The sequence below is a fragment of the Amblyomma americanum genome, chromosome 4 (genome assembly GCF_052857255.1).
Source record: "Amblyomma americanum isolate KBUSLIRL-KWMA chromosome 4, ASM5285725v1, whole genome shotgun sequence".
NCBI lineage: Eukaryota > Metazoa > Arthropoda > Arachnida > Ixodida > Ixodidae > Amblyomma > Amblyomma americanum.
This window is the reverse complement of record NC_135500.1, coordinates 195,037,348-195,064,293: the sequence shown is the minus strand read 5'-3', so window position 1 is coordinate 195,064,293 and position 26,946 is coordinate 195,037,348. Positions and strand designations below refer to the sequence as shown.

At 43.6% G+C, this 26,946-nt stretch overlaps 1 protein-coding gene across 2 annotated transcripts in view; it reads right to left on the bottom strand.

Annotated features, from left to right (window-relative positions):
• tweek (transmembrane protein KIAA1109 homolog tweek) overlaps positions 1–26,946 on the bottom strand; it is a 90,205-nt gene that overhangs the window by 54,046 nt on the left and 9,213 nt on the right. For both annotated transcript variants that reach the window (XM_077662788.1, XM_077662787.1), the window contains 17 exons: positions 25,280–25,403; positions 24,311–24,609; positions 20,973–21,143; positions 20,206–20,323; positions 19,594–19,743; positions 19,140–19,237; positions 16,584–16,741; positions 15,624–15,873; positions 14,941–15,147; positions 13,962–14,126; positions 11,569–11,688; positions 10,629–10,871; positions 7,904–8,029; positions 6,593–6,802; positions 3,802–3,926; positions 1,869–2,199; positions 1,521–1,622 (listed from right to left, as the gene is read on the bottom strand). In XM_077662788.1, coding sequence (XP_077518914.1) covers positions 1,521–1,622; positions 1,869–2,199; positions 3,802–3,926; positions 6,593–6,802; positions 7,904–8,029; positions 10,629–10,871; positions 11,569–11,688; positions 13,962–14,126; positions 14,941–15,147; positions 15,624–15,873; positions 16,584–16,741; positions 19,140–19,237; positions 19,594–19,743; positions 20,206–20,323; positions 20,973–21,143; positions 24,311–24,609; positions 25,280–25,403 — 2,997 coding nt within the window. The remainder of the gene's footprint in view (positions 1–1,520; positions 1,623–1,868; positions 2,200–3,801; positions 3,927–6,592; positions 6,803–7,903; positions 8,030–10,628; positions 10,872–11,568; positions 11,689–13,961; positions 14,127–14,940; positions 15,148–15,623; positions 15,874–16,583; positions 16,742–19,139; positions 19,238–19,593; positions 19,744–20,205; positions 20,324–20,972; positions 21,144–24,310; positions 24,610–25,279; positions 25,404–26,946) is intronic.

Genomic DNA, 26,946 nt, shown 5'->3' with positions numbered 1-26,946 from the left:
GCCGTGCATCACCTTAGGCTCGGGCTGTTCCGTTTCATTAAGTTCATGACCCATTTCTTGGGACACTTTAAACTCAGTGCATGGGATGCACGTCTTTATGACAGTATGCACCTTCACTTCAATGCCATTGCAGCAAACACTCAGGCTCCAGCTTCTTTGGTCATGAACACAATCTTGAACAAACCCTTCAATCGCAGGGTATTGCCCAGCCTTTGCTCCGTGAAAGTAGCGGCATGCAGCAGTGCACACAACAATCTTGCTTCTTTGTTTTCTCTGTCCCCTCAAGCACTTTTCTGACAAATCTAACTTCCACACTGCTGCTATGTTGTTTTCCAACTCGGTGTAGAGGATGACTAGCTGCTTGAAAGCCATGCTGTGTTGTTGCCGAGCTCACAGCGGCCTCTTGGCGTCCGACGGACAGCGATACAAACCAAACACACCACTGTTAGCAACTTTTCGCATGGGCGAATGTGTTCATGGGGCATGATACTACCAGTGGCTCGGTCGTAACTACTTTTTGACACCCCCCCCATACACTGTATTTACTCACGTAAATTATTCACAATTTTTTCTTTAAATTAAGGCTTCAAAAATGGGATGCACAAATTGCGCAGAGATTTTGTGAATACGCCATAAAACCCCACAAAGATCACAACAGACAATATATACCGTATACTGCCGCTGTGCGACAACCCCATAACTCACACCCTTCGCTGGTAAAAAACATTAGCTTCAAATATAAGCTTTAGTCCAAGCCTGCCTATCACATACCTGCGTGCATACTGGTGGTGTGGTGCAGCAGACAGCGCGAAATATGCGAGTAAAAGTTTTTTCTTATAAGCCCAGATAATAAATTAGGGGTGCGCATATTATGGGGGTAAACACGGTAGGTTGACTTTACAACTCCGCATGTAGCTTGGCTCCGACCATAATATAAGTTGGCATTCTAACTTTTGAAGGTCTTTTTTTCAAAAGAAACGACTTATAATTGGCAATATACAGTAAATACGAGCATACTGCATTTTTTCTCAATTAATGCCGGTACGTTTAAACATGTTATAGCCTTTCACAGTAAACATACAAAATTAATGTATTTGCTCTAGAAGAAAGCACCTAACGCAAGCATAATTAAGAAAAAATTTGAAGGCTACTCGTCCTTCCTGACTCTTTAAAATATGCCCTCACCTGCACGATGCACATGCACAGCCCAGCTCTGTCGTGAGGCTGATAAGTGCATAGGCAGAACATGGAATAATAAGCTTAAGAAAACCACAGGTGCGCAAAAGCTGCATAATTAAATGCTTTGATTCTCAAACTGACTGTCAAGCATTAACGTGACAGTGTTAAAAGCCCGGTGTCGCAGAAAAGTCGGCAGCGGCAGCAGCATCGTTGACCGTGAGCGAAAAATCCAGGAAAAATCCTAACAGCAACCTAGGCAGCGAGGGGAGGCTAATGTGGACGGTAAGCCCAAACCAACGCATACCACATCAGCACATTCAATTACTAAAGACAAAACACACCTGGTACTGTGATAGGTGCGCAGCATAGCATGCCATCAGCAGAGGGGACTCTGCTATTGGACGGTCCATTTGATGATGCAAGTTTACAAGTGTCACATCCTCCTGAAAGGCATAAAAAATTAATTTTCAGAAAGTTTCCGTGCACTTTAAAATGACTCAGATCTACTAATTTAATTTTTCTGTTGAGGCAGATGTTTTACAAACTGCCTGTAAGCTCAATGACTGCTTTCAATCTGTGCTATACTTATACAGTCCCTGAGAATACGAGAAAAACACAATGAAATGAAAAAGCAGTGAGCTGAACACCAAACACACAGAAGGGCTCTTATTAAAAGCACAATAACATGCCTGTGATGACACAGCGGAGAGAAATGATGTGCTTGAGACAGAATTGGAATCAGCATCTGGGTCCTGCTCTTTAGCATGACGCCGGCGGTCTAGACTGGAGCTGGCTGACGAAGAGCCACGCACGCAAAATGACCGACGCCGTTTGTCAGAGTTCTGGTCACCGTCCTCTTGAAAGCGTCCAGCTGCAACCCCGTCTTCGTCAGCAGAAAAGAAGGCCTCTGAAGAGTGCGTGGAGTCTGTCGACACGGCACGCCGCACTGCTGACCCATTGCTGCGTCTTCTGTCTGCCAGGTCGTCTGTCGCTGGAGTCTCCCGTGAACGAGTGTCTGGTCTGCAAATCAAGATATGGCATAAGTATTACACAATCTTTCAACAAAGCTCTCTTAGAGAACGAGTCAATATGGCTGATGCAAACACTGATGCAACAACCATGCTCGAGCACCACTGCCCTTATCCCTGCAGTCAGCATTAAGAAAAGCCACTGAGGCAAACGAATATGAAAGATAGTTGTCCCCTGCCTAATAAACGTACACATTATTTTGCACTTCTGAGGTTAAAAAGCTGCAAGACTAACATATGTGTCAACCTTTAGTGAAAAGTCAGAGTCCAAAGTCTGAGCCATCAGCAGAACCATTATTACAAGTTGTTGTACACTCGATCGCATTGTTGTGCACATCAATCCGTCTTGATTCCGATGTGGGACCAACTTGGTTGACGTGACGTCTGCCAATAAAGTGCTCCACCAGCATCTCTCATTCCAGACGTTTCCCGCCAGCCATCGTACAAAATGGGGCGTGCATAATTTTCCGTCGTATAACCAAGGCTTTAAATGCATTATCTCTAAGGCAGATTCGCCAGGCTTGCGCCAATTCATTGTAAAATGCGGGTTGTTACATGAACGGGGGACGCATAATCAGGGTTAATAAAGCAAAGCAGGTGTGTACTATGGCTGAGACCCCTGATTTCCTGCAACAGAAATTTTTAAATTCTGGAAAGTGAGAACAAGATTCTGCAATTTTCGAAGGAAGTCTCCAGCGTGAATGCATGTGGCTTTCGGGCAGCAGCAGCCACTGTGCTGCTGCTTCTTTCTTAGTTGCTAAGTGCTGTGACAAAAAATCTTACTTCTATTTTGAACAGTATTCTTGCTACAAGATAATAACAGCAAACCCTATAGTTGGGCACCAGAGCATGGCTGCCTGTGTTCCAGGCTCGTTTTCTTTGTTGCCGTAGTCAAATCGGAATCAAAACGAGAAGGCATTATCTTCTCACTCGCTACTTTTCAGGTCATTGATAAAATCTACCACAGACAAAGCGGAGCCCTGCTATCTGCGACTTCCTGAAGCGCACATCACGCATGCAGATGCTGCCAAGAGATTTTGATGCTACCGAGCCTTTTGGAGTGCGTTCAACAAATGACGCCTTGCGAGAAAAAGAAAACTACATCGGAAACGAAACTTGGGTTCTCTGACTACGAACCTAACGCACAGCTTGCCTGTAAGCAATGCGCAAGGCTCCGAAGCCAAGCGGCGAAGTCACTGTTAGTGGGCAACATGGCAGGCAATAAGCACAGTACCGTGTCTTTGAAGAGCGGTGAAAAAGGGCCACCTCGCAGGAAAAAAGGAAACTACATCGGAAATGAAACTTCGGTTCTCTGACTGCAAGTAAGAAGCACGGAGTGCTCGTAAGAAAAGCGGGAGGTTCCAAAATTGTGCGAAAAATCATCGTTAGCGAGCAAATGATGCCCAATGGGCGAGGTATGGAAAGAGTTAAGGTCTAGAAAATTACTACATTACTCCCATTAATATAGAAATGACAGAATTACTAATTTGTAATTTCTGGCACAGGTGTCAATAGTTCACTTTGGTTGTGGCTTGAAGCACTCAACAGCCCACAGCAGCTATTCATTCTATGTCAGCGGCTCTGGCACACATACCCATCACATGCCGAGGCAGAACGAGCAAAGCTAACTGCAGCTGGCTGGCGATGTGCAGGGCTGCTGTACTGGCGGAAAACACTGTGGCGTGGCTCTCCATATTCTTCTCCCTGCCCTGCATCACCCTGAAAGGTTTTTCACAACATAAGTCAAACTGCATACACAAAAGAAGGGCACTACAGAACAATAGAGCTGCAAAGAGAAGGTCAATAAAGATTACTAGATTAAAAAAAGAGTTGAGCTTTGTAACAGCAAAATACGTGCTATACAGTGGCACAGCATATTCTTCACAGAAAAGCACCACAAATTAAAGCTTTTTTCTAACAGCATGCCCCAACACATGTCACCACAGGATACATTTTGAGCTGTTTTATCAATGTATTCCATGCAGGAGAGGCACAAGTCCAAGAAAACACTATTATTGCCAAGCCGCAGTGCAGATGTGGCCATCATGAGGTAGGAAGGTGTAAATTCACGTGGCCTTACAATTGTACTCATCGCTTTATAGGACTGAACAAAGCTGAAATGGTTCTCAATATGCATTATTTTCAGCAGGTATTCTCACATAGCACACAGCTGAAGAAAGAAGCTCTTAACAAAAAAAAAAACCCTTAAAAGGGGGATGCGAGTCTTGAGATCACAAAAATTACAAGAAAGTAGATTTTTCCGAAAAAAAAGTTTTTTGTACTAAATATCAGTCAGACTATACCTCCGAAAAATATCCACACTCAAACAATCCCAAAGTATTAAGAAAAAATGAATATTTCGAGTCGCGCAGCTGATAAATGAAGCGCAAGCAATTCCGAAACCGCATCCCAACTGCCATCATTTTGCTATCGTTCGAAAGCTCGTTTCGTGCCCTCTCATTTCAAACCTTCCAAGATTGTATCACAGCAGCGCCACCAACACTACAGCCCTCAATTTATTTGGGAGGCACTGAGCTGTGCGGTGATTCTATTTTTATTGGCTTTCATATCATGCATAAATTCAATTCGCTACTTTCCTAAATTAACACCCAGGCACCTTTGTATGTTCTACTCATATTCATATATACTAATATACTCATATGTTCTACCAATGTATTTTCACTGAGGCAAGTACAAAAACAGCGCCACTGCACGAAGTGCATTGTGGGTAATATAGCTCCGTAAATAATTCTTATAACTCATAATCATTTTTTGCTAATTGCCTGTAATGAAGAGCCCAATTAAAACCACACAAGTTTTTTTAAGCTCATATAGTAGTTGAGCTATTAAACATCAAAATCTAATTGAATATTTGGACTCTAGATAAAAAAAGCACACTTCCATAATAATTACGATCAGAATTATACTAGAAATAAAAAAAGAGTTTAAAGACCTGCATCCCCTCCTAACTAAATGCTGAGTGCCAAAGCCTCTTGAAAGAACTGACACTTCCCCCAAACAGCACCATTGCACAAGGTGTTTTAGTCTACAAAAGGTAGAGTCAAAGACCATTTGCCAAGCATTTCATCCCAGATAAAACAAGCACCAAGCCAAGGGAAAGCTCATGCCAAACATATCACCGGTGAGTACCCAGAAGCACTGGGAATCGAACCCCGCACCTCCCGCACGTGAGGCAGACGCTCAAAACACTAGGCCACCATTGCAGTCCCATTTTGTTCACACCACTATGGAGAGAGTAATGCAGTCTTCTACTAAATGGAAGCTTACGTCTGAAGCTGCCCAGTGTATCCCAGTGCTAATGTCAAGCGTCAGGCAAATTTATCGTATTTACTTGCAAATTTGCGCACTTTTTTCTTTAAATAAATTAAGGCTTCAAATAGGCGCAAATTACGGAGAGATTTCCTGAACACGTCCTAAAAAAAAACTCTACAAGGTCGTAACGCAATACACATACCATGTGTTGCCGCCTGTACGTCGACCCCCAACTCGCACCCCTTGCTGGCCAGAAAAAAGCTGACTCAAGATATAGGATGCATACCCCATCCCGCCCCACCTCACGTTATGTAGTTCTCCACAGGATGGCATGATGGTGCGTGTGCAGCTCAAAGCAATAAATGCGCAATGATACAATTGCAAAGCCAGCAGTCGTAGGCAAATGAAGATAAAAGGCAATAAACAGGTGCCATCGCACACGGCCCGGCTGACTGACAGCAAACCGAACAGCAAACGGTTCAGTAGTTTGCTCTCACAACTGTTCGTCCGGGAAAGAAACCGCCAGCGCGAGCGAGCCGGGTTAACAGCATGCCACTCACACCTTTCATAGCCTGCCTTGTGTGCACTCGTGTGCACGCTGGTGGTCGGCACAGCAGGGAGCGTAAAATGAGTCAGTAGAAGATTTTTTTTTTTTTAAGCCGGGGTGACAAATTAGGGGTGCGAAAATTACATGACGGTCAATTGCACGAGTAAATACAGTTATGTCATTTCTCATCAACATCGTAAATAACAATGAGCTCGAAGCACAACTTAGGGTATGAGGTTGGCATTTTCCTTTTCTTTCTCTTCTGGCCCCAGGTTTAAAGTCATGCAATGCTGCCAACTTTGTTAAAAGGATGCGGCCACATTAGCTACATTTAAAGTGTATGCACAAATTTTCAACAAAACGCACAGGATATGCTTCAGGTATACACTAACCATTCACAATTACGCAGAAAGCATTTCCCTTGACCACAAGTGATGTATATTAGTGCGCATCACCTAGAGAAGAATTGCATTTCTACATTTTCAATCCTAATTTTCATGCAACATATGTGGTCACACAGGTGCAGCTTCCCAAGAAACAATAAAAAACTGCTGGCTCCCATTACCGCTGGCGAGCCATCGGGTGCGTCCTCGGAGCCAAAGAAGAAGCAACCACCCAGGCAACCACAACGACCTCCTGCACGACTGTCTCCCCAGAGGAACCAGAGCCTATGAGTGGCCTTGTCGTGAGTGCGGAGGAAGCCCTCCTGGCTGTTCTGAGGCAGCCCATGAGTCCAGTTGTCCATAACCAATGGCCCAAACTCCAGCTTGCCAGTCTGAAAACACAAGCGGCTTAATGAACACCTGTCTCAAGGATCCACACATAGCTTCCAAAAGCACTTGGGTTGCGTGCATCCACTGACAAGACATAATCAAGCAATAAACAAATGAACAAATGCAGCAAAAGAAAGTCAAGCACAATGCCTTCTAAACAGAGCAATAAATAACTTTTAAAAACAGTGGCGTAAATGTACACATGAAAGGATCGTCGAATGGCTGTGCACAAGTGCACTGCAATTGTGCTTGTGTAATCTCTTCCAGATTACCAAGTAAAACAAACAAGACTGTCCCACTCCACAGTGAGTCATAATTATTTAATCTGGCAATTTTTGGAGTGGCTGAGCATTTACATGCTTTTTTTACAAGCATGTTAGGAAGAAAGAAATGGAAGCCGAGAAGCATAGCCTGAGGAGCCCAATACTGCATGGGGCTCCTCAGCAATTTTTGAAGCCTACTGGAATTTCCCCAAGGACCCCTGCACTAGAGGAATTCCAAAGCCCAACTTTTATGACCACAACACCACTAACTGTCACTAAACAAACCGTCGTATTCAGTCGCAGTTGACCGAGGCATTTGCAAGCATGTCGACTGCACTTAACCCAACTTGTAGGTCCTTGTAGGCCCTTTCTCATAAAAAGCATGCATCACTTCTTCATGCTAACATGAGAAGGAATGATACCATAAACCCTAGGCAGAAATATAAAACATGCTCACTGATTCCAAAATGCCTGAAACGCTCATTCAAGTATCCTATAAAACTCATTATACCTTGCTCTAGCTTCAATGACAAATTCAATCTGGCAATGCAGGGTGCAGTTTGACTTGTTATCATTGCCAAAACTAACCTTACCCAGCTTTTACGGGGCTTGTATATTTCAGTATGGTTTGATACACTACTCTAAAGAATTAAGTTTTAATCATAGAGCTATGCTCTCACAAAGCTGAATGTGTGCAGAAACTTACTTGATTACCTTTACACGACATTATGCCATGAACCAAAGCCTTCTCATGCCAAGTTCATCATATTTTTTATATTTTCATGCAGATATACAGCCTCACAGGTAAAATTAAATATGACAGGTGTCATAATGCAGTACCTGAAGCCAAGGACCATCTGGACACGACAGGAACTGTACAACGTTTACAGCTCGCAGCTGCAGACTCAAGCCCGAACTTGTCTGCTCTGAGTGCAAGTTGCACTGGGTGAGCTTTAGTGGTCCCACCTGCAAGGTAAGAAGACCATAACAATCAAGTTTAATTGGGAGATGTTTTTTCATGACGTTAATGCTCTGCTATGTCAGTCATTAGTAGGGAAATGTGTTTGTGCGCTATGTCATGGTCTCTTAAGAGACTAACATCAGAGAAAATGAGAAAAAACACACAGGATAACATGAAGTTTGGAGAAATATAATACACTGTATAAACCCACATATAACACAAAAAAGTTTTCACCCGTGTGTAATGCAAGTAAGAGAATCTAACTGAAAGCACTTATTCATTTATTTGCACTAAACTTGGCGCTTAAAGGGACACCAAAGGAAAATATCAAATTAAGCAAGAAAGATAGATTATCCCTCGGAAACAGTTGTGGGGATCCACGTTGTCCCTCGCTCGCCTGCGGCATCTTTCTCCCTCTCTTGTGCCCTACCGCTGCTTTTCCCCTACCGGCCCCCTCCGAGCGGTAGCGGAGGAAGCTGGGAAGAGGAGTTTCTTTTGCGTTTAGCAGTAATTTGCATGCAAGGTATAAGGCACCTGCGTCTTCACGTCATCACGCGGGCAGCCCTCCTTTCCCCCTTTGAGTCGTCGGGAGTGGAAAGAGAGACGGCGGACTGAACGGAGAGAGGCGACACCTCCGTGGTTGTCAACGCACACAGTGCAGAAGAACTGCGCCCGCCGCACCTCCCGCTCTTTTTGTTTACGCTTCATTTCTTCTGGAGGTTTCCAGTGCTCGCGCACAAGCACGATATTTCTTATAGCAAGTGTATGGCTCCGCTTCAGGAAGAGCACCACACAAGGGCCGCCACACGAAAACAGACACAAGTATATAAAAAGTGCACTGCCTTTTCTAAACTTGTTTATGTTTGCCAAAACACAAGCTTTTTCTCCTGAAGCTTACGATATCAGGGCGAGCTGTTACCATGTTTCTCTCCTTTTGATAACAGCTACATTCGTGGTTATGACCAAAAATTGCTTTTTTGTTTACGAATTTTTTGCGTTTAGCATTAATAATAAGGCGCCCGCGTCTTCACGTCATCACGCAGGCAGCTCTCCTTTCCCCCTTCGAGTCGTAGGCGGCCGTGCATGCGGCGGGCAGTGCGGAGTAGAAAGAGAGATGCTGGACTGAACGGACACAGGCGAAGACACCTCCGCGGCCCAAGTAACCAGAACTGTTTCCCGTGCCTGTTCCCGTGCCTGCTGCCTGCTGCTTGCTGTCTGCCGCTGCCTGTCTGCCGCATTGCTGCTCCTTGTGCGCGACCGAGGGAGGCCATCCGAATTGGGAGATCCCAATAAACGGTTTTGCCTGCGGGCTAATCCTTGGTGGTGTTATTCTTCGCTACCACAGCTGTGGTTCGAGCTAGCAGTGTGGTGTTGGCCCTGAGTGCAGATGAAACCCCCCACATAGTAACAGCACTTTTTCTGCTCAGAAAGGTGGCTGCATTGCCAAATGACAGTCCCAAAACCCTTCCACATTCAAACTGTCCATGAAAAATGAGCACAGTTACGAAAATTCTATTATGCATTTACAATGAAGCTCTTTGCCCAATCACAGGAGCCACAGAAATGCAGACCACCTCTGGCCCCACTCACCAAAAGGCAGATTCTCTCTGCTGCACTGCATGTGACTGCATTTAACTGCAATGCACGCGCATGGTAGAGAAATAGAGAAAAACATTTATTTTTCCACCCTGGTCCGGGTCACCGTCTCAAGTCAGACCATCTGTGCTTATATCGCCCAACACGTGGGCAATATGGGCAACGAGCAGTGGCCACAGTGTTGGGCACAGTGCAATAGGAGGAGCGGCCCAGCTCTCCCAAGACTAGGGTACCTGAGTGGATAGGAATCTGTGTTGTATGTAGAGTGGTGACTGTGTGGCACATGATAAAAATAGGCTTCGTGGGCGCAAAACTACAAGAAATTATCGAGGACAGCTGCAGAATGCAGAACAAACTGCTGACTGCACTCTCTCATGCATACATCAGCGATGCCAATGCAGCCTTTGGTGCATTGTGAGCTTTCGTGAATTGTACACATAAGCTTAGAAGGATTTTCAAAAGCATGCAAGCAGCAGTCTCACTCTAAGCGTTTCATTCAACACCACATCTGAGTGAAAAACTGCATGCACATTGCTAATCAAACCGTCCGCATATAATATGAGGCAGAAATTTGACATGCTATTTGTGAAAGAAGAACTTGTATTATATGCGGGATTTTTTATCTGTACCAATCAGGAAGACAGGCTGTCCAGATGAGATTCTCAATCTGCCAGAGTGACCCTGCATTTACAATATAAAAGCTTACTCAGCTAAGCAAGCAATGACAATTAGTAAGACCAAATGCTATGGCATCACAAGTTACCAGCTTCAAGGGCTCCGTTTGCTAACTTGGATCCTACGAAGCACATTTCAAACCACATAGAGTTTCATACAGTTATGTGTGGTTTCACATCTCAAAGCTGCACTTCTGTGTAGAGCCCAACTGTACACAGCAGTTTACAAAGCACAATAAAGCCTGCACAACTTAAGAGAAACGAAACCCATGAGGCAGCCTTGTCGAAAATGATTTGCCTCCAAGCTCCTTGCTTACGGGGGAACTTCACATACCTCAAAAGCAATGGCAGAGTTGGCTTCTTCCAAGCAAATGTCAACATAGTCCAGCATGAACCGTATCATGCGGTACTTGAGATCGTCAGGCACCGGGCATGGTGAGCTGGACTCAGCGTGTGAGCACTCTATCTGGGGCAAGTCGTGCTGGCAGTGTATGCGGCCCTGTGGTGGCACCAGTGCCCCACTGCTGTGCTGTGCCTGTTGCACAAACAGCTCCGCTCCGACAACTAGGTCGTAGAGCTGCATAACAAAGACGTACTACGGGTCAATTTACCTCCTCTTTTTTTTTTTGTCATGCATTATTGATTCCATTACTGCCATTGTCTTGAAATAAGCACCACTAAGCCCACCAATTTTTCAAATAAAAAAAACCTTTAAAGCTCAAATTACTGCCATGAGTGGAAATGGATGAGCTCCACTATTTCAGTAAAACCTGCTTTTATATGCAGGTGATAACCACTAGATGGTAACTTTTTGTATGCATTTTATTATTCCTCAAAAGGATATCCCAACAAACTCTTCGGAATGCTAAGATGACAGTCATCTGAGAGTGATAATTCAGACAGCGGTGAAAGTGGTAGCTACAGAAACAAACAAGCTTGTGCACATTCCTCACATAGTGCCGAGTGCTACAGTATGTGTGCAGAATGGTACCCAGGCTAGCTATAGTTTAGCCGACTTCTTGAAAGCACATGTCTTGCAAAGCATTTAAACTTCATAAGCATACCCTTATAGCATTTATTACACAGAGAAATTACTTGCTGCCTTCTTTCTGTAACCTATGCTCTAAAATTGTTCATGTGCGCTCGCTATGCTATGATTACAACTATCTTGTAGTACAAAGCTCAGTTATCAAAACATTTTTAAAAAATGTTTCTTCAACTCTGTCACACATCCAAAGTGAAGACTACAATTTCAGGCGGTCTAATCAACTCACCTGAGGAAGCGTCAGCCTGCCAGTGATATCTCCAGCTTGAAGCTCTACAAGCCAAGCATACTCCAGTGTCTCACTGCACAACGGGCGCTCCGCTCCTGAAAACAAGGCTTGAGCCCGCACCTGAAATTACAATAGTTTCCTTTAAAGATCTCAGAGTTTAACTGCTCTTGTTGCTAATGACAGCACTCATGTGAAAAAAGGACAAACACAGATGTGGTAAGTGACCGTCTTTGCAACTGCACAGCAATACCTTGCCCTCTTGTCATTAGTTTGGTGCGCCTTGAATGTGCCAACGTTGTTCGTGGTATGTGCCACACTTTCAGGAAATGGTAACATATAAGGTCTGCAGTTTTGTATTTGCTCACTTTTGAATGAACTCAATCTATTGTCTCAATTGTTCACTCTATGAAAATTAGCTGTCCAACCATACGTGACAAAAGAAAAGTAAAGGAGTACATTGCAGTTGCACCAAATAAATCCCATCTCACTGCACTTGGAAAGAGAGACATCGATTGTCAAAAAGTACCCTGCTGCACAAACAGCTACACACCGACAACCAGGTCGTAGAACTGCATAGCATACAAGTACTGTGGGTGGATCAATCTACCCTTTTTTTCATGCATTAGTGATCCCATAATCATAATTTTTCTTGAAATTAGCACACCACTAAGCCCCATTAACTTTTTAAATAAAAAAAACCTTTTCGCACAAATTGCTCTCTTGGGTGGAAACAAATGAGCTCCACTATTTCAGTGATCGCAGCCCCCTACCTGCCTTTGTACATAGGCAATAACAACTAGACGGTACCTTTATGCTAGCATTTTATTATTCCTCAGAATGATACCCATCAGAATGCTAAGGCATCAGTCACCTTCACCTGAGAGTAATAATTTGCAGCCATCATACTAGAGATGTTGCCCTTATTTTTTTTCAATAGTGTATGGCCTTTGCAACTGCAATGAAAAACTAGACTGACTAAGCACCATATAAAACAACATTATGTGCGCAGAAATGTATTCTACTTAATTAAACAGCATAACAGTGTGCAAACTGTAATGTGGTCATGCAAAACGAAATCCATGAAAAGACACACGACTGCCAACTAAAATAACACAATGGCCAGTAAAACCTTATTAATTTGGATTTCAAGGGATTGGAAAAAATGCCCAGATTATTCGAAGGTCAATTTATAAAATGCCCAGCACCCCGGACAAAAAAAATCTGAAAATGCGAAAATGCGGTGAAGCTTTATGAGGAGACCACACTGCGCAAGCACTGAAAAGCCCTTGACGAGTGCGCAGTTTCGGCGTGCTGAAAGAACAACGCAGACATAAGCCAGGGGAATGAACTTTGGCGTCGGAACGGCGAGACTGCTTGCATCAGTCGTGGTCTGAAAAGTGGCAGCATGAGAAGATGGGTTCGGATGATCGAAGAGAGCGCAGGCTGACAGCTGTCGTCGCCTTGGGCTGGCAGCGAGCTCAGAAACAGAAACTACGCGGCAAGGCTATTTTTGGCCAAGCGACAGGAGCCCTCCTATCGTCGTCACACCTGCCGTTGAGCACCTATAAGAGTTAAGCGGGAGACAATGCACCATACATAGGAAGGATTTTTACAAAATCGCTTGCCCTGCTGTGACACTTCGACTCGCCCCTTCGGCATCCGATCCTCGCACAAAGTTTCACAAGTGGACTTTCCCGCATATCACAGTTGATCAAAACGAGATGGCCGAGCTCACGCCTGGAGAGTTCTTCTTCTTGTTCACATCGGTGTCATATGTGTGAAAGCCAACTTGTGGGATTTGGCACAGGTCAAGCCTAGCAATGTACGAATGTGACTCAGTCCACGCGATAAACACTGGAGGAGAAAGTGAAGAGGACACATTTGTATTGCTTGCCTGGCAATTTAATCTCGATCATCAGATAATTTGCCTAGACACTGTTTTTCCAAGGTTGAATTTATGAAAGTCAGCAATGTATGCGACCGCTGGCAAATATTAGAAAATTTTCGAATATTCGGAAATCCTCAAATATTGATTTCTCGAATACGAATATAAACCAAATATCAAACATATTCGATTCGTATTCATATATTCGCACACCTCTAAAATAAATGGACGAGAGATGGCCAAAAGCCAAGTGCAGAGGTAATGTAAGGAAGCTTGTGGGATAGGTTGGCCACAGTAAGTGCAAGACCGGGACAGTGAACTTGGCTGATGATGGCTGCAATGCTGATGATGATAATGATGATGATAATGAAGACTAATAATAAGTGGTTCACAGATCTCCTAGACTGATCAAAAGTGCAGGAGAAAAAAGTGAAAGGAATGAAGCAGCCCCGATGCACCTTTCCATGCCGGTGTCACTGCCATTTCTGCCGCCTGCCCGAATACTCGCCTGGAAGGATGACAGGGCGAGATGGCCTGGCCTGTCTCCCGGGCAGACGGCCACCAGTGGTGACAGCAGCAGCTGCAGCTGGCTTTCCCGGTGGCTCTTGCAGATCTCCAGCTGAAGACGTTCCAAGTAAAGGGATGGGCACGGAGGCTCTCGGTCACTGCAGCCCTAAAAAAGCAGGCACGCCAACAAGGGGCTTGGAGCATTCCGAATAAACAGGCTTGCGAATATCAACAAATACTAGAAAAAACTTACTCCGAAGGGTAGCAAAGCTGCCACAAAGGCTGCCATTTAACATGCAGCTACACAGTTCCCCATAAAACATGATCTACATCATGCTTCATGAAATCAAATTCACAAGCAGATTAACGGGCAACTCTCGGAGGGGCAGTTTTACTGGCCCAATGCATTTAATGAACTGTTTTCATCAAAAAGAATGTGCAACAATGCAGTTTCTCACAGAAATTTTCTCAGCAGGGGCAGGAAGGAAGAACACTGCCCCCCCCCCCATACCTTCCCTTTGATCTCCTTTCTAAATCTGCACCTGATCTCATTGCTTTCTTACCAAATGTGCCTTTGGTGTCTTGCAAAAAATGCAGCAAAAATAGGAGAAAACACACACAAAATCTCAAGCCTCCTTTGTAAATTTCAAATGCAGGCGATTTGCCAGTTTGAGCTATTGGCCAATAGTACACATACTACAAGAAACTAACACAATAAGCTACTGCTGGACAAGAGACAGCAACAGTACATATGCCTGTTTCGCACCAAAAGACAAGCTCTTGGAATGTAGCAATTTACTACAGGTATAATGGCCCTAGTTTAATGAAGAAAAGATGGACTGCTCCAGCACAGCTCCACATAGAGCACAAAGCTTGCAAGAGAGAAACAAATGACAAGAAGCATAAGAACTACACTCTACTAAAAAATTCGCTAATTCACATTAAACATTCGATATCACTGCAGACAAAATTTTGCTTGCCTTCATGAGGTGGCCCTGCATGTCATGCATGATCAGTGTCGCCCGCACATCCAGAGGTCTGAAGCAGCGAGGGTCAAAATCTCCCTCTGGGGCCTTCTCAGGTGGAGGTGCATCAGCCTCCATGTCAACATAGTCCTGCCATGCACCCAAGTAGTTCTCTTTGAGCTGCATCAACAGGTGCAGTACCACACCATCCAAGGACAGGACCTGCACACACCACATGGGAAGACTTTCAGCAGCTCAATTTGAAATTTATCAACTTCTTCGCACAAGACAGAGAATGACAATGGTATTACATAATGCAGTATGGGCTAAAAAAAAAGCAGCAATGCTATGAAAAACGTAGACACTGACAAAATGCAGCAGCAGAAATGACAATATATGACTGTGTAAACTTTCACTACAAACTTCCTTGGGCAGCATACGCTTGCGTGCCACGCTATGAATCGCTAAACTTTACATTATAGTCTGTCTCCCTGCATGTTTCCCTCATATTCGTCTGCTCAGTACATCCATTCTTTCTGTACGCTGGTCAAGGGGACCGGAACCTTTCTTTCAGTCCGCTGAAGTCAGAATTATCAAGCTTTCACTGTACATGTTGCAATTCATGACCATTCAATCTGCAAAGTTTAAATACCGGTCCACTAGATAGATACCATACGATGAATGAGCATCTAACTCACAGAAGGACCGATCTCCAGCTCCAGTGAGAGCACATCGGGTGTCATGGAACCAGGGTCGAAGTCATCTGGGGCCACAAGTACTGCTCGCTTCTTGGGGGGACGGATAGGTGATAGCAACAATTCCTCCTTCTCAGGTGTGGTCACATCAAAGTCCAGTGGATGCGCGAAGTCCAACGGAGGGACAGGATGGTATGTGTACTGGAGACTTAGTGCCACAATTGGCACTGAGACAACTTCCACCCAGCCCTTACTGCAAAAAAAAGCATTTTCTAGTGTCAAGATATATGTAGTTGTTGACCGATATCCCAACAGTGCCTACAATAGTAAACCTATCTTGCATTCTGCAAAATGATGGTAAGTTTGCCCAAATTTTTGAACGGCTGAATTTACAAACATGCGCATGCAGCGACAAGCACCAAAGGGAGGCGAGAGGTGCCGGGTGCCATTCCAAAAGTCTCTCTAGCGTTTTTTTCAGTCCCTCACGAGGTGATTTTATTCGCCTATAATTTCCTTAAACTTCTCAGCTGCATTGCTTAATTGTGGCTGGTAAGCAAATGTGCAAATCTATCATTGATCTTTACAAGGAGAAATGCCAGAAAGGCATCATGCTGACCAAAAATTAACCCCGCCTTCTCCATGCTTTTTCCACCTCCCTACTACAAATGTCCTGGTGCTGTTCCTCAATATATGTCACAGCGTTTGCAGGCATTCTGCAAAAATACAATAACAAAACAACATACACACATATAGAAAACACCAACAATATAAGGCATATGCATCTTCCTTTCAAACAAAGCAGAGCAACTTTTTGATTTAACCATTACAATGACTGTTCAATGGCTCACAAAAACAAAAATCCCATCAGGAACAAGAGAGACGTGTATGGATTTTCAGTTCCCCAATTTTTGCCTGTATGCGTTCAAAACGACAGCCAACAAATGTACAAAGTGTTGTGGCTACCTTGGTTGGGCTACAAAGTGCCATTTTTTGTCTGGAGGGGGTTGTGTCCTGGGAGCTCCCATGCGGTCAGTGACCAGGGCACTTCGATCTAACAGCAGCAGCAGTTCGCGGTGGGGGTCGCCTTCAGGCAGGGAGGCCAACATGGACACACTCTCAGCCTGGAAGAAAGTCGTCAGCTGTGCATATTTTCTAGGCTTGGGAACTTAAGGAGACATCGCAGGCAGTTTCTTGAATTGCGCATCGCTCCAAGTACTTAGGGCCCGTTCACACTTGTCCAAAAATCCGGCGAGCGAAGCGGATTCGGCCGCTTTTGACGCCGAGCAAGGCGGAAAGCGGCGCGGCGAGGGCGATTGGGCTGGACCCAAATTTTTCGCGTTCGGCGCCGCGGCGAAAAACATGGCGGCGCCCTTCAACGCAGGACCCCTCGCCTTGGAATGAATTCGTCGTTGTTGCGGCCTTGTTCAACGCGTTCACTGACCATAAATCGGACACCGGTACATCGCTTCGCCTCACCTCACCTATAAGCAAAAGTATAAGCGATAAATTTGCTTTATTTTTTATTTTGAGCGACGATTCTGCCGCTACTAGGCCTAAGAGGAGCGTCAATAAAACGGAGAGTTGAGCGAGTTGGTACATACTGCTGGGAATACAGCGCCAGTCCTGTCGTCTTCTTCTTTCTTTGTCCCTCGTCTACGCGCTGTATTCCCAGCACTAAGAGGAGCGCCGGTTTTGTTGACAGTACTAGTTCCCGTCCTGACAAGCAGATGGCGCCACTAGCTGGGCGTTTCATTGCGAGTCTGTTTGCATACGCTGAACTAAAAATGAGAATGTGCCTGCGTTTACGTACACAAGCGTGCATACGGTTATGGTACACAGACAGCATCGATTTATGCTCTTTTCTAACCATATCTGCATACGCCGCGAGCGGTGACGTGGTGGCCGGGAAGTGTGTGGAAACAGCAGCGGCACGGCGGTTCCGCCTCGCCCGGGCGTCAACAGATAAGAACAGGTCCTAGTTTTCCCGGCGAGCGAAGCGGTCGCTCGCCGGATTTTTGGACAAGTGTGAACGCGCCCTTAAGCTTTTGCGCCTTTAGGCCACATTCAGTGCATTTTGCTATAGTGCTATAATGCTCCCTTTCTTTTTTTTAATAGTCCACTGTATTCCCTGTGCTCTAAGAACAGTTGGTGACAACATTCATATTATCACTGAACCTCTTCGCACTGAGAAAAAAAATCCAAAGCTACCCGAGAAAAGTAACACAACTCATTTCTTATATCAAATAGACTCCTCGAATTGAGAGGTGTGTGAAATAAGTGTAACAGCAACTTTTTTGAAAATACTGTGAAAAATGGCCACAATGATATCAAGGGTGCCACTAAATGGCATGCGAGATGTTAACATTATAGTGGTACTAGTAATTCATGCAGTGGCCCGAGTGGCCAGAATTTCCAATTACCTATCTTCTCTACTTCTACACTTTATTAACGCATAAGAAGTGTGGAAGTTGGCTGAAATATGAAATAGTGACTCATGCAGTCTACCCCGCAGCATACTGCAATACTAAATTATATTCACTTTAGCATTCCTTTGAAAATTTCTCTATATTTGGAATAAATTATAAGGCATATAAAAATGCTAAATAAATCACATGCTTTAGGAATTTATGTTATCATGTCAGGATGCTGCACAGATGAACTCAGCATACAGCTTTCACAGTAGAATTGCGACTACAATGTCACCCATACAAATTCTTTTCTGCAGCCACATGCTCATGTAGTAAAAGCTATGACTTCAGAACATGCCTACTGATAATATGCTTATGTATAATGCAAGGACCAAATTTTACTGAATAATGCAAGGTCAGGGTTCACCCGTGACACAAGGATGAACGGCTTTAAGCTTGACCCAGCCATTAACCGCTTTTTCTGATTGTCAGCTGTTGCTCTGCCAATCATCAAACCATTCAGAGCTGTCTATGCATGCTGAATTTGCATGCATAGATCTTCTTCCCCACATTTAGTCTTAATCCACAATTGTGCACTTGCAAAATTTGCTTACTTCACAACCAAATAATGTTCTCGCAAGCAATACCACTCTGTAATAAATTAATTTGTAAATTAGGCTGAATGGTTAACTATTTAAATGATTAATAATTTCATAAATTATTTATATTGAAATTGGTTCATTTTACTTGATAATACATTTAATATCTCAAAGCTTGTCAAGCGGTCATTGCGAACCGCTTTTTTTTCGTCACCCACAGTTTTTGTACGACAAAAGCTGAAATAAACTTGACTTGACTTGAAAAATTTAATCTGAAATACTTAAGTACACAATGGCCTTTTGATTCTACAACGCCGCTAGACTGCCCAGCATCTCACACAAGCGACCGCACGCTTATGAGAGCTGGATACAAACGGTATGTTATACGAATAAAAACATTATTATTATTATTATTATTAAGTAAAATTTGCAATCCATCACACATGACCACTCACAAGAATGTACAGCACAGAACCCTTCTTTAAGAGCACACTGTAGGAAATAAAGCTTGCCTGAATCCAAAATTTGAGGCTGAGCTGAGGTGGCAGGAAGTCCACAAAAGGCAGGTCAAATGACAAATCAAACACTTCGCCACAGAAGGCCACTCGAGCTGTTGGAAATACATCACCAAACATGAGAAAAGGACAGTGCACAAGAACACTACAGAAAAAGAGGGCTCAGATTTGAACACACCAAAGATCTCAAATCAAAGTGACATTCCACACGTGAAAAAAAAAAAAATCCTAACTGTCCAAATAGTATCAGAAGAAAAAAATTACTCTAACAAAGCTTTACTGCTGAAGATCATGAAAAAAAAAATCTAGGCAGTCATGCATTTTAACATTTCTTTGCTAAAGTTAAACTCGGTGAAAGAAGCTTCAAAGGGGCCTCTATTTTCACACCAATGTGAAGCATGACAGCAGCGGAACAATAAGATCCACCTCTTAAAATGCTAGCTAGACATACCATTCTCCTGATGGGCACAGTCAACCCAGTTGTACTCGTTGGCCAGAGTGATGAGCTCAAACTCGGTCAGCACAAGGTTGAGATGCCAGGTGTAAGGAACAAAGCGAAGAAGGTCGGGGCGAGCTTTGCTAGCCCAGTCTTCTATCAGGGCTGCAATGGAGAGTGCAGTAGCACAATGAAGCAACGCAACTGCTCTTGAGAGTCAAGTAAAACAACGTTGTTTGACAACGGACAAAAGTTTAAGCACTGTGATCCCACCAGCAGCTTTTAATCAGCCTTTTAAAATATAAGCCAAGTTGTTTCCACAAAACTGCACCTTCCTAGAGGTAAACATTCTAAAGAAACCCAATTTTTGCTCTTACTCGATTATACGGCTCTTTCTGGATATGTCTATGTCCATTTGGCAACAAAATACACACTTACACAGTTCAGTTGAATCAGAAGTGACATAGCACACAGTATGTCAAATGCCAAAGTCAATGGTCATGACCACAAAGGTATCACAGTTAGTGTGCATACTGCTATCAGGCTTCCATCCCGACTGCACTAAAGGTGAGAATGTTGTTTCTAAACAGGAAGGCCACATGCCAGTCAGGGTTTCAAAGGCCTCACCTTGAAAGAAGCCCTTGTGAGTGTGCAGCAGTGTTAGCGAGCTACGGCAGCCAGCCAAACTGCACTGCCAGTCTTGGTGGCCATTCCAGATTAGTGGGTACTTGCCCTGGACATCGAACTGCACAAGAACCATTATCCCAGGCAAGCTTACTTCTCTGCTAGAGATACACTATATTACTGGTGAACATGTCACACTATGACTACATTGTAATTCACTATTATTTATTATTTACAAATACTGTCAATCCCCAGCAGGATTTTTACAGGCAGGGCACAAAACACATACAAAAAGAAAGACAATATTTGAGAGAATGTTAAACAGGAAGAATAGTTATTTGGAAGCAAAAGATGGTATATGCCAGGAATTTTCGAATACGTGGAAATTCTCGAGTATCAATTTCTCAAATACGATTACGAACCGAATATCAAACATGTTCGATTCGTATTCGAAATTTTATATATTTCAATGATTTATTTCCTTTACTTCATCATTTCTTCCTTTACCTTATATTTATTTTATATTTTGAGTTTAACTACAATGAATTCGTGTTGTGCCCTATTGTAATCTTTTTCCTCCTCCTCCTAGGTGCCATTGTAAGGGCCTGCTGTATTTAATATATAAAATAACATAACAAAACTTTAATACATTAAAAAATATAAAAATAATAAGGTGCAATTGTGCACAACATTGTGCAGAGGCTTTTATAGCAGACATATTTGCTCAACATCAACTGTGCTAACACATTCCAAGATATACCGACACTTACTCCGAGGATCTCACTCTCCAGCAAGTTTCTGAAAGGAAGACTCGTTGAGGCTTCCAAGTGAAACAGTTGACCAGTCACTCGGGTCGTGTAGCCTTCATCCGTCACTTGCCAGGGCAGAGTAAGTTCCAAATATGAGCCCTGCTTGACTGTCATGTGCACCGCATTGGTCTCCTGCAATAATGTAGGATCTGGCTCTAAATCTCTCTTTGCATCAATGTCAGAAATGCACCTGCAAAAAGCATCCAAAATGTTTCGTTTTACATAAGAACCTGGTGAGCAATGAATTATTGCAGGCCGAATTTTTCTTTCACCTCCAATTCTCTCTAATTCAGCTCTAATTCCATTCTACATGCCTCACCAATGCATTTTCTAGCTGTCAGAAATGTCTGAGAAAAAAATTAAGTTTTAAATATGCGATGTGGTGAGGCAAATTAAACCAAAGAGTAAATGAAACGAGCACGCAAAGGTGCTTTTCAGCATCAAATTTCTTCACATGAAAAGATACAACAAAAACTGTGTAAACAGTAATGAAAGACAAGCTTTTAAAACGAAAAAAACACGCGTTATTTAGCAGCGCATAAGTTGTGTACTACGCAAATATATAGTCATATAGTAGGGAAACACTATTACAGTAGCAAAATTTCACTACAGAACATGCTGAACAATGTTTAAGTGGTTCTTCTGAATCAAGCAAGCTTTGTAATGCCTTACATGTCATTTACAATTGAGACTAGACTTGTGTCAACAGTTATCGTCCGCTCAAAAATGAATATCAAACCCTCATGGTTCTAAGCCAAAACACATTTTGCAACATATTTCTCAAAGGAAGTAAACGTCTCAGATGCCACAGAAGCTAATCTTTCCAGCGAAACAACCTAAAATTTCAACAGGTGTACTGCATGTGACGAGATGATTTCAAATTTTGCGACAAAGATCAAGTGTATTACCTGAGTATCTGTGCACAGCTGTGTTGTTGTAAAAAATTTAGAAATTATCTGTGCTTTGTTAGTTATTATTTACACAGCAATACACTTTACTGCAATACAATCGCCAGAAACCACGAAATGCTATGAATTCAAGGCATAAATTACATATTTTCATTGCCAGAATATTATAATATTCAGCAGCATCACTTGCTAAATCTATTTTTGTTCACCTAGCTGATGGTAGTCACATACCCCTAAGAAGTTGAAGAAAAAAATATCACAAAGTGTTTCAAAAATGGATAATCTCCTGTGGATTTTAAAGCCAGGTACAGTAAACGTTCATTACAATGAAAACGAATGCACAAGAACCTTTTGAGAACAATAAAAATAATAAAATGAATAAAATAAAATGAAGCAGCCTTATGAAGCCACAGCAGTAAAGAAAGCACATCTCAATACAGTGTAAATACTTACAGGACTTTAAAGCAACTGTGTTAACTACTCAATTAAATTACTGAATTGAACGCCATAGTGGAGGGCTCCGGTTTCATTTAGACAACCTCAGGTTCTTTAACGTGCGCTGACATCGCACAGCACATAGGCATTTGTGTATTTCACCTCCTTCAAAATAGGCCTCCACGCCACGTCCATTCCTCTTCGTCGTCGTCATCAACGTCGCTGTCATCATCATCATCATTCCGCCCACCTAACTTTTTGCCGCCCCCTCTACGCCTGCCTTCTCTTGGAATCCACTGCATTGCCAGGACCAACGGTTATCTTGCCTTTGCATTACATGCCTTTCCCAAGCCCATTTCTTCCTCTTGATTTTGACTAAAATGTCATTAACCCACATTTGTTCTTTCACCCACTCTGCCCACTTCCAGTCTCTTAACGTTACACCTATCATTTTTCTTCCCATAGCTCGTTAGCCCTTCTCGTTAGCCTCCACACTTCTGCCCCGTAGGTGAGTACCAGTAAGATACAGCTGTTGTATACGTGCATCTTAGCAACATATTTATTGATACGCAGAATAACATGTGGACATCTGGCAAGCATCTCTGCCAAGCATTTCCGCCTGATGTAATCAACCAGTAGTGGTTCTTCCATATCCTTGAAAACCTCATTACGTCCTGTGCAATTCCCATTCTTGATTGTTGCAGTACAGCGTACCAAGAGATGTCAGGCGCAGGTTCAGTACGTGCATGAAAGGAGGCATGGGGACAGCAATAAAATGAGCAACTGTCTCACCTGACACCCCCCTCATTTTTTTTTTCTCAGTGTAAGCTGCCCTCCTATGCCTGTGATGCTCACCTTCAACCCCAACTCCCTTCAGCCTTATCCACCCCCATTCTTTTTCATTTCATTTCCCCCAATTCCTCCCTTGATTTCAACTAGGCATACTAGGCATGGCAGCTGCAATGTTTCAAATAATTTAGTTGCAAACACTCACACCTCAGCTGAGACGTGACATATTACTAGTGGCAATTCAAATAAAGTCACTTTACTAAATGGGGGATAACTGCATCAGCAAGTTAACAACTTTAACAACACATTTGTGATGTGACAAAATGTTCGGCCATATGAGGATGTTTTCCAATGCCTTGATGAAAAACCCAATCTGATTACGCCGCACTGTTGTGTTGGGGGAACGTATCAGAGACCACAGCGACCTCTGCATGTGGTTCTTTCTTAATCCCCCTTTTGCAAATATCCATGAAAACAATCGCATCCAGCTTTCACAGCATTTGCATGCACCCGGTTTACTGCCTCAAATTCATGAGCACCTTGGCAGAGCAGAGCTATGCCATAAAAAAAAAAATAGCAGGTTACACTTTCACTGAATGAAGCTCAGCAATTTCAAAGATAAGGGTCACATCTCCACATTTTTCATCCATCACCACAATAGCTATTGCACTATGAAGCCTATGAACAGGGGAACCGTATGAACCGAGAATGTGTCAATGAGGTTCTACTGCAGAACCTAATTCAATTATCTTTAAAATGCTAAAGCCAGGCCTAGGTGATCAGACATGCTATAGTAGAAGGCTCTGGACTAAATTTGGCCATCTGGGGTTGTTTAGTGCACAGCTTCTTCTTTGTGCAGTGGCCAGGGTTGCTTATACCCCACAGTGATTCATTAGGTGCAAATACTATTTAAATGTCAGAATGCATAATAGCGTGATAGCAATGATTGACCTTTAATGGCACAGGGAATACTGGTCAAAAAGTGTCATGGAAAACATACTTTAGGTCTAAATGAGATAGTGTCAAGGATCCATTTCTCCAAGCATTTAACCCTAGAGAAGAAATGCACTAGGATAGGGGAAAGCATGTACCCATTGGAGAGCCAGTGGTCCCCAGGCAACACTGGGGACTGAAAAAATGCATAATAAGATTGCAAGCACCACATACTTTTTCTTTGGAGAAAAGAAGGTCCAGAGTAGCATCAGCTGTTGTGCTTAGGCGCAGATCAAATGACTGAGCCCTGCGCCTCTCCCCGACCTGTGGCTGAGGTGTTGGCTTCAAAGGTTGGTAGTCTTGAGGAAAAAAGAACTGCATGAGTTTGTCCCGCTGCCTATCAGCCCAAGGGCCATAGCTGAAGCTGGTGCCGCGGCCACACTTGGCATCCAAGCCCCACGTAGGGGCACTGCGCCGTTCCACGAGATCACCATTGGCCAGCTGCACCACTTCCTGCTCCGCTGGGACCAGCCCTGTTGCAAAAAAAGGAGGGGGGGGGGGCATATTTATAGGCCTTTGGTAATGCAGTTTCAGCAAAAATATATGGCATCACTGCAAACACCACATGTAAAATTTGTCTCCTAGGCTTCATAACAAAGACAATTATTTAAATAAGGCTTGGTTAAAACAAATGCTACACAATTTTGGGTGGTAGATGTGAGTGACATAGCATTTTTTGCATCGTTGAGTTCAATAACCTGGTTTCTTAGAACAGGAGAGCAGAAAGTTGGGCTAGTTGGTTGATATGCATACTGAAAAAACTTGTTTTTCTCAGCTCAGTCCTTGTGCTACTGCGCCAATTTTTTCAGTATTCTTAGAACAGCCTCGGCATGAAACTTCTCAACATTTCCTAGCTTGCCCACTGCTTACGAGAGCAATTGAAATCATTTGTGGAATGCGAAAACCACTTGAGTAAGCAACCTGTTTGTTCCCCGAGACTGTCCTACCATGGTTGGCCTGCACCACCCCATGCTAATAAAGCAAAGGCCGAAAGAGTTCCAGTATTTCTAACTGCACATTATGCTCAGTAAGATAGATACTATTGCATCACACTTTTCCCATGGCATACAAAGGCTCAGGGCATAGAGTGTCATATAAACATGCCCCTACTAGCTTTCACACAGCAAGTTATAAGTAACGCACCTGCTTCATCTTGGTAGTAAAAGAGGTGAACCCTGTTGGACTGGAGCACCACAAAGCCTTCACCCATAAAGCGTGGGGGCTCATCCGGCACGCCTATGTACTTTGGACTCGGGGCTAGCATGACCTGCAGTCAACAACAAGTGGTGTGTGCAATCCATTAACAGCATTATACAGTTACTGCAATCCGTTAACAGCAGTTACAGTTACCTGAAAGACACGGTTGGTTCTGGTTCAAGAAGTTTTACAAAACGTGCCAATTCTGCAGGCTATGAGGCAAGAGCAAAGCATGCAGCAGTTTGCTGGAGGCATCATTGGCACGACAATGTTGAGATGCAGTGCCAGTCTATGGCAGCTTGCTCAAAGCACAGTTTAAGGCACTTACTTTTATACAGTGGTTCGGGCGGTGCTTCAAAGCATGAGCTTGCTCATAAGTGGACACAGAACATGCTGCACTATGTGGCCACTGTGCCTTTGCGGGTGTGGAACCAACACCACGAGTCAGTGGCGGGAAGTTTTGAAGCAAGCTAAGGCAACGCACATTGATTGGCTAGGATGCCAGAGCACAAACTATCATTATATGCTGCAGAAAGTTGCAATGAAATACCACTTTAGAGTTTTACAGCATTAGTTATGCTTTGCTCATTCCTCAAAAATAAAATGCAGCGTTAGTGGCGTCCGTATCAAGGCAGGCAAGGCTCAGCACACCGATTGGTCTGCATGGAATAATGTTATACGCATGGCGCCATTCCATGCGGACCAATCAGCGTGTCAATGAGCACAAAAGAAGGACGACACATGCAATTTTACAAAAGAAGGAAACAGAAGCATTCTGAAGACGAACAATGTCCAACATGCCGCCCATGTACCACCTTGCTACAGCACCTCTGATGATTTTCTGAAATATCATTGAAGAAGCAAGACTTCCAGACCCCTAAGTGATCTGACGAGCTCAAGATTTGGAGCACGGTGGAAGAAATAGAGGGGACCTGGCAGCAGCTTGAAGCGTGGTCAGTAAGTGTGACTTTTACACACGATGTGGCCACAAAGGGCGGCATCAGTACTGGGGGCCTTTTTTGTCGCTCGTTTAGCTGGCGCAAGCTCTTCATTTCAGGGCGTATATCACGTTCACCTGCTTGAAACAACTTTTCTTTGTCACAGGGACATCCCTTTATATTACTGTGTTGTACACAGTGTGTGTAAATTACTGTGTTGCACACAGTAATTTACAAAATATACTGTTATATACACTTGCTGCTCAGCGCATGGAAATGCAACGATATGCTTATCAAGCATTTTGTTGACGGTGAGGTTGTAGGCATTAGGCTCCGCAGCATACTTTTTCAGAAAACTGCTTCTGCAGGTGTAACCACTGGCAAAATGCTTTTCACACTCATCGCAGTGGACGAAAGAATGTGGTCAATATGAGGAAGGCCAAGTCTCCAGGCGAGTTCAGTCTTCGTGAGCACTATCAGCTATATCTACTCCTCGCAGGACACGTAGCCACTACTGCTGTCGAGTACAAATAACTATTTGCCATTATTGGCACACAATTATGCATTTCTTGCAGTTTCCAAATTCATAACAAATCCAAGACAGTAGATCTAAGAATGTCTCTGCAGTCCCAGTCGAAGAGAACGTATGAGATGGTCCCACGCATCATATAATAT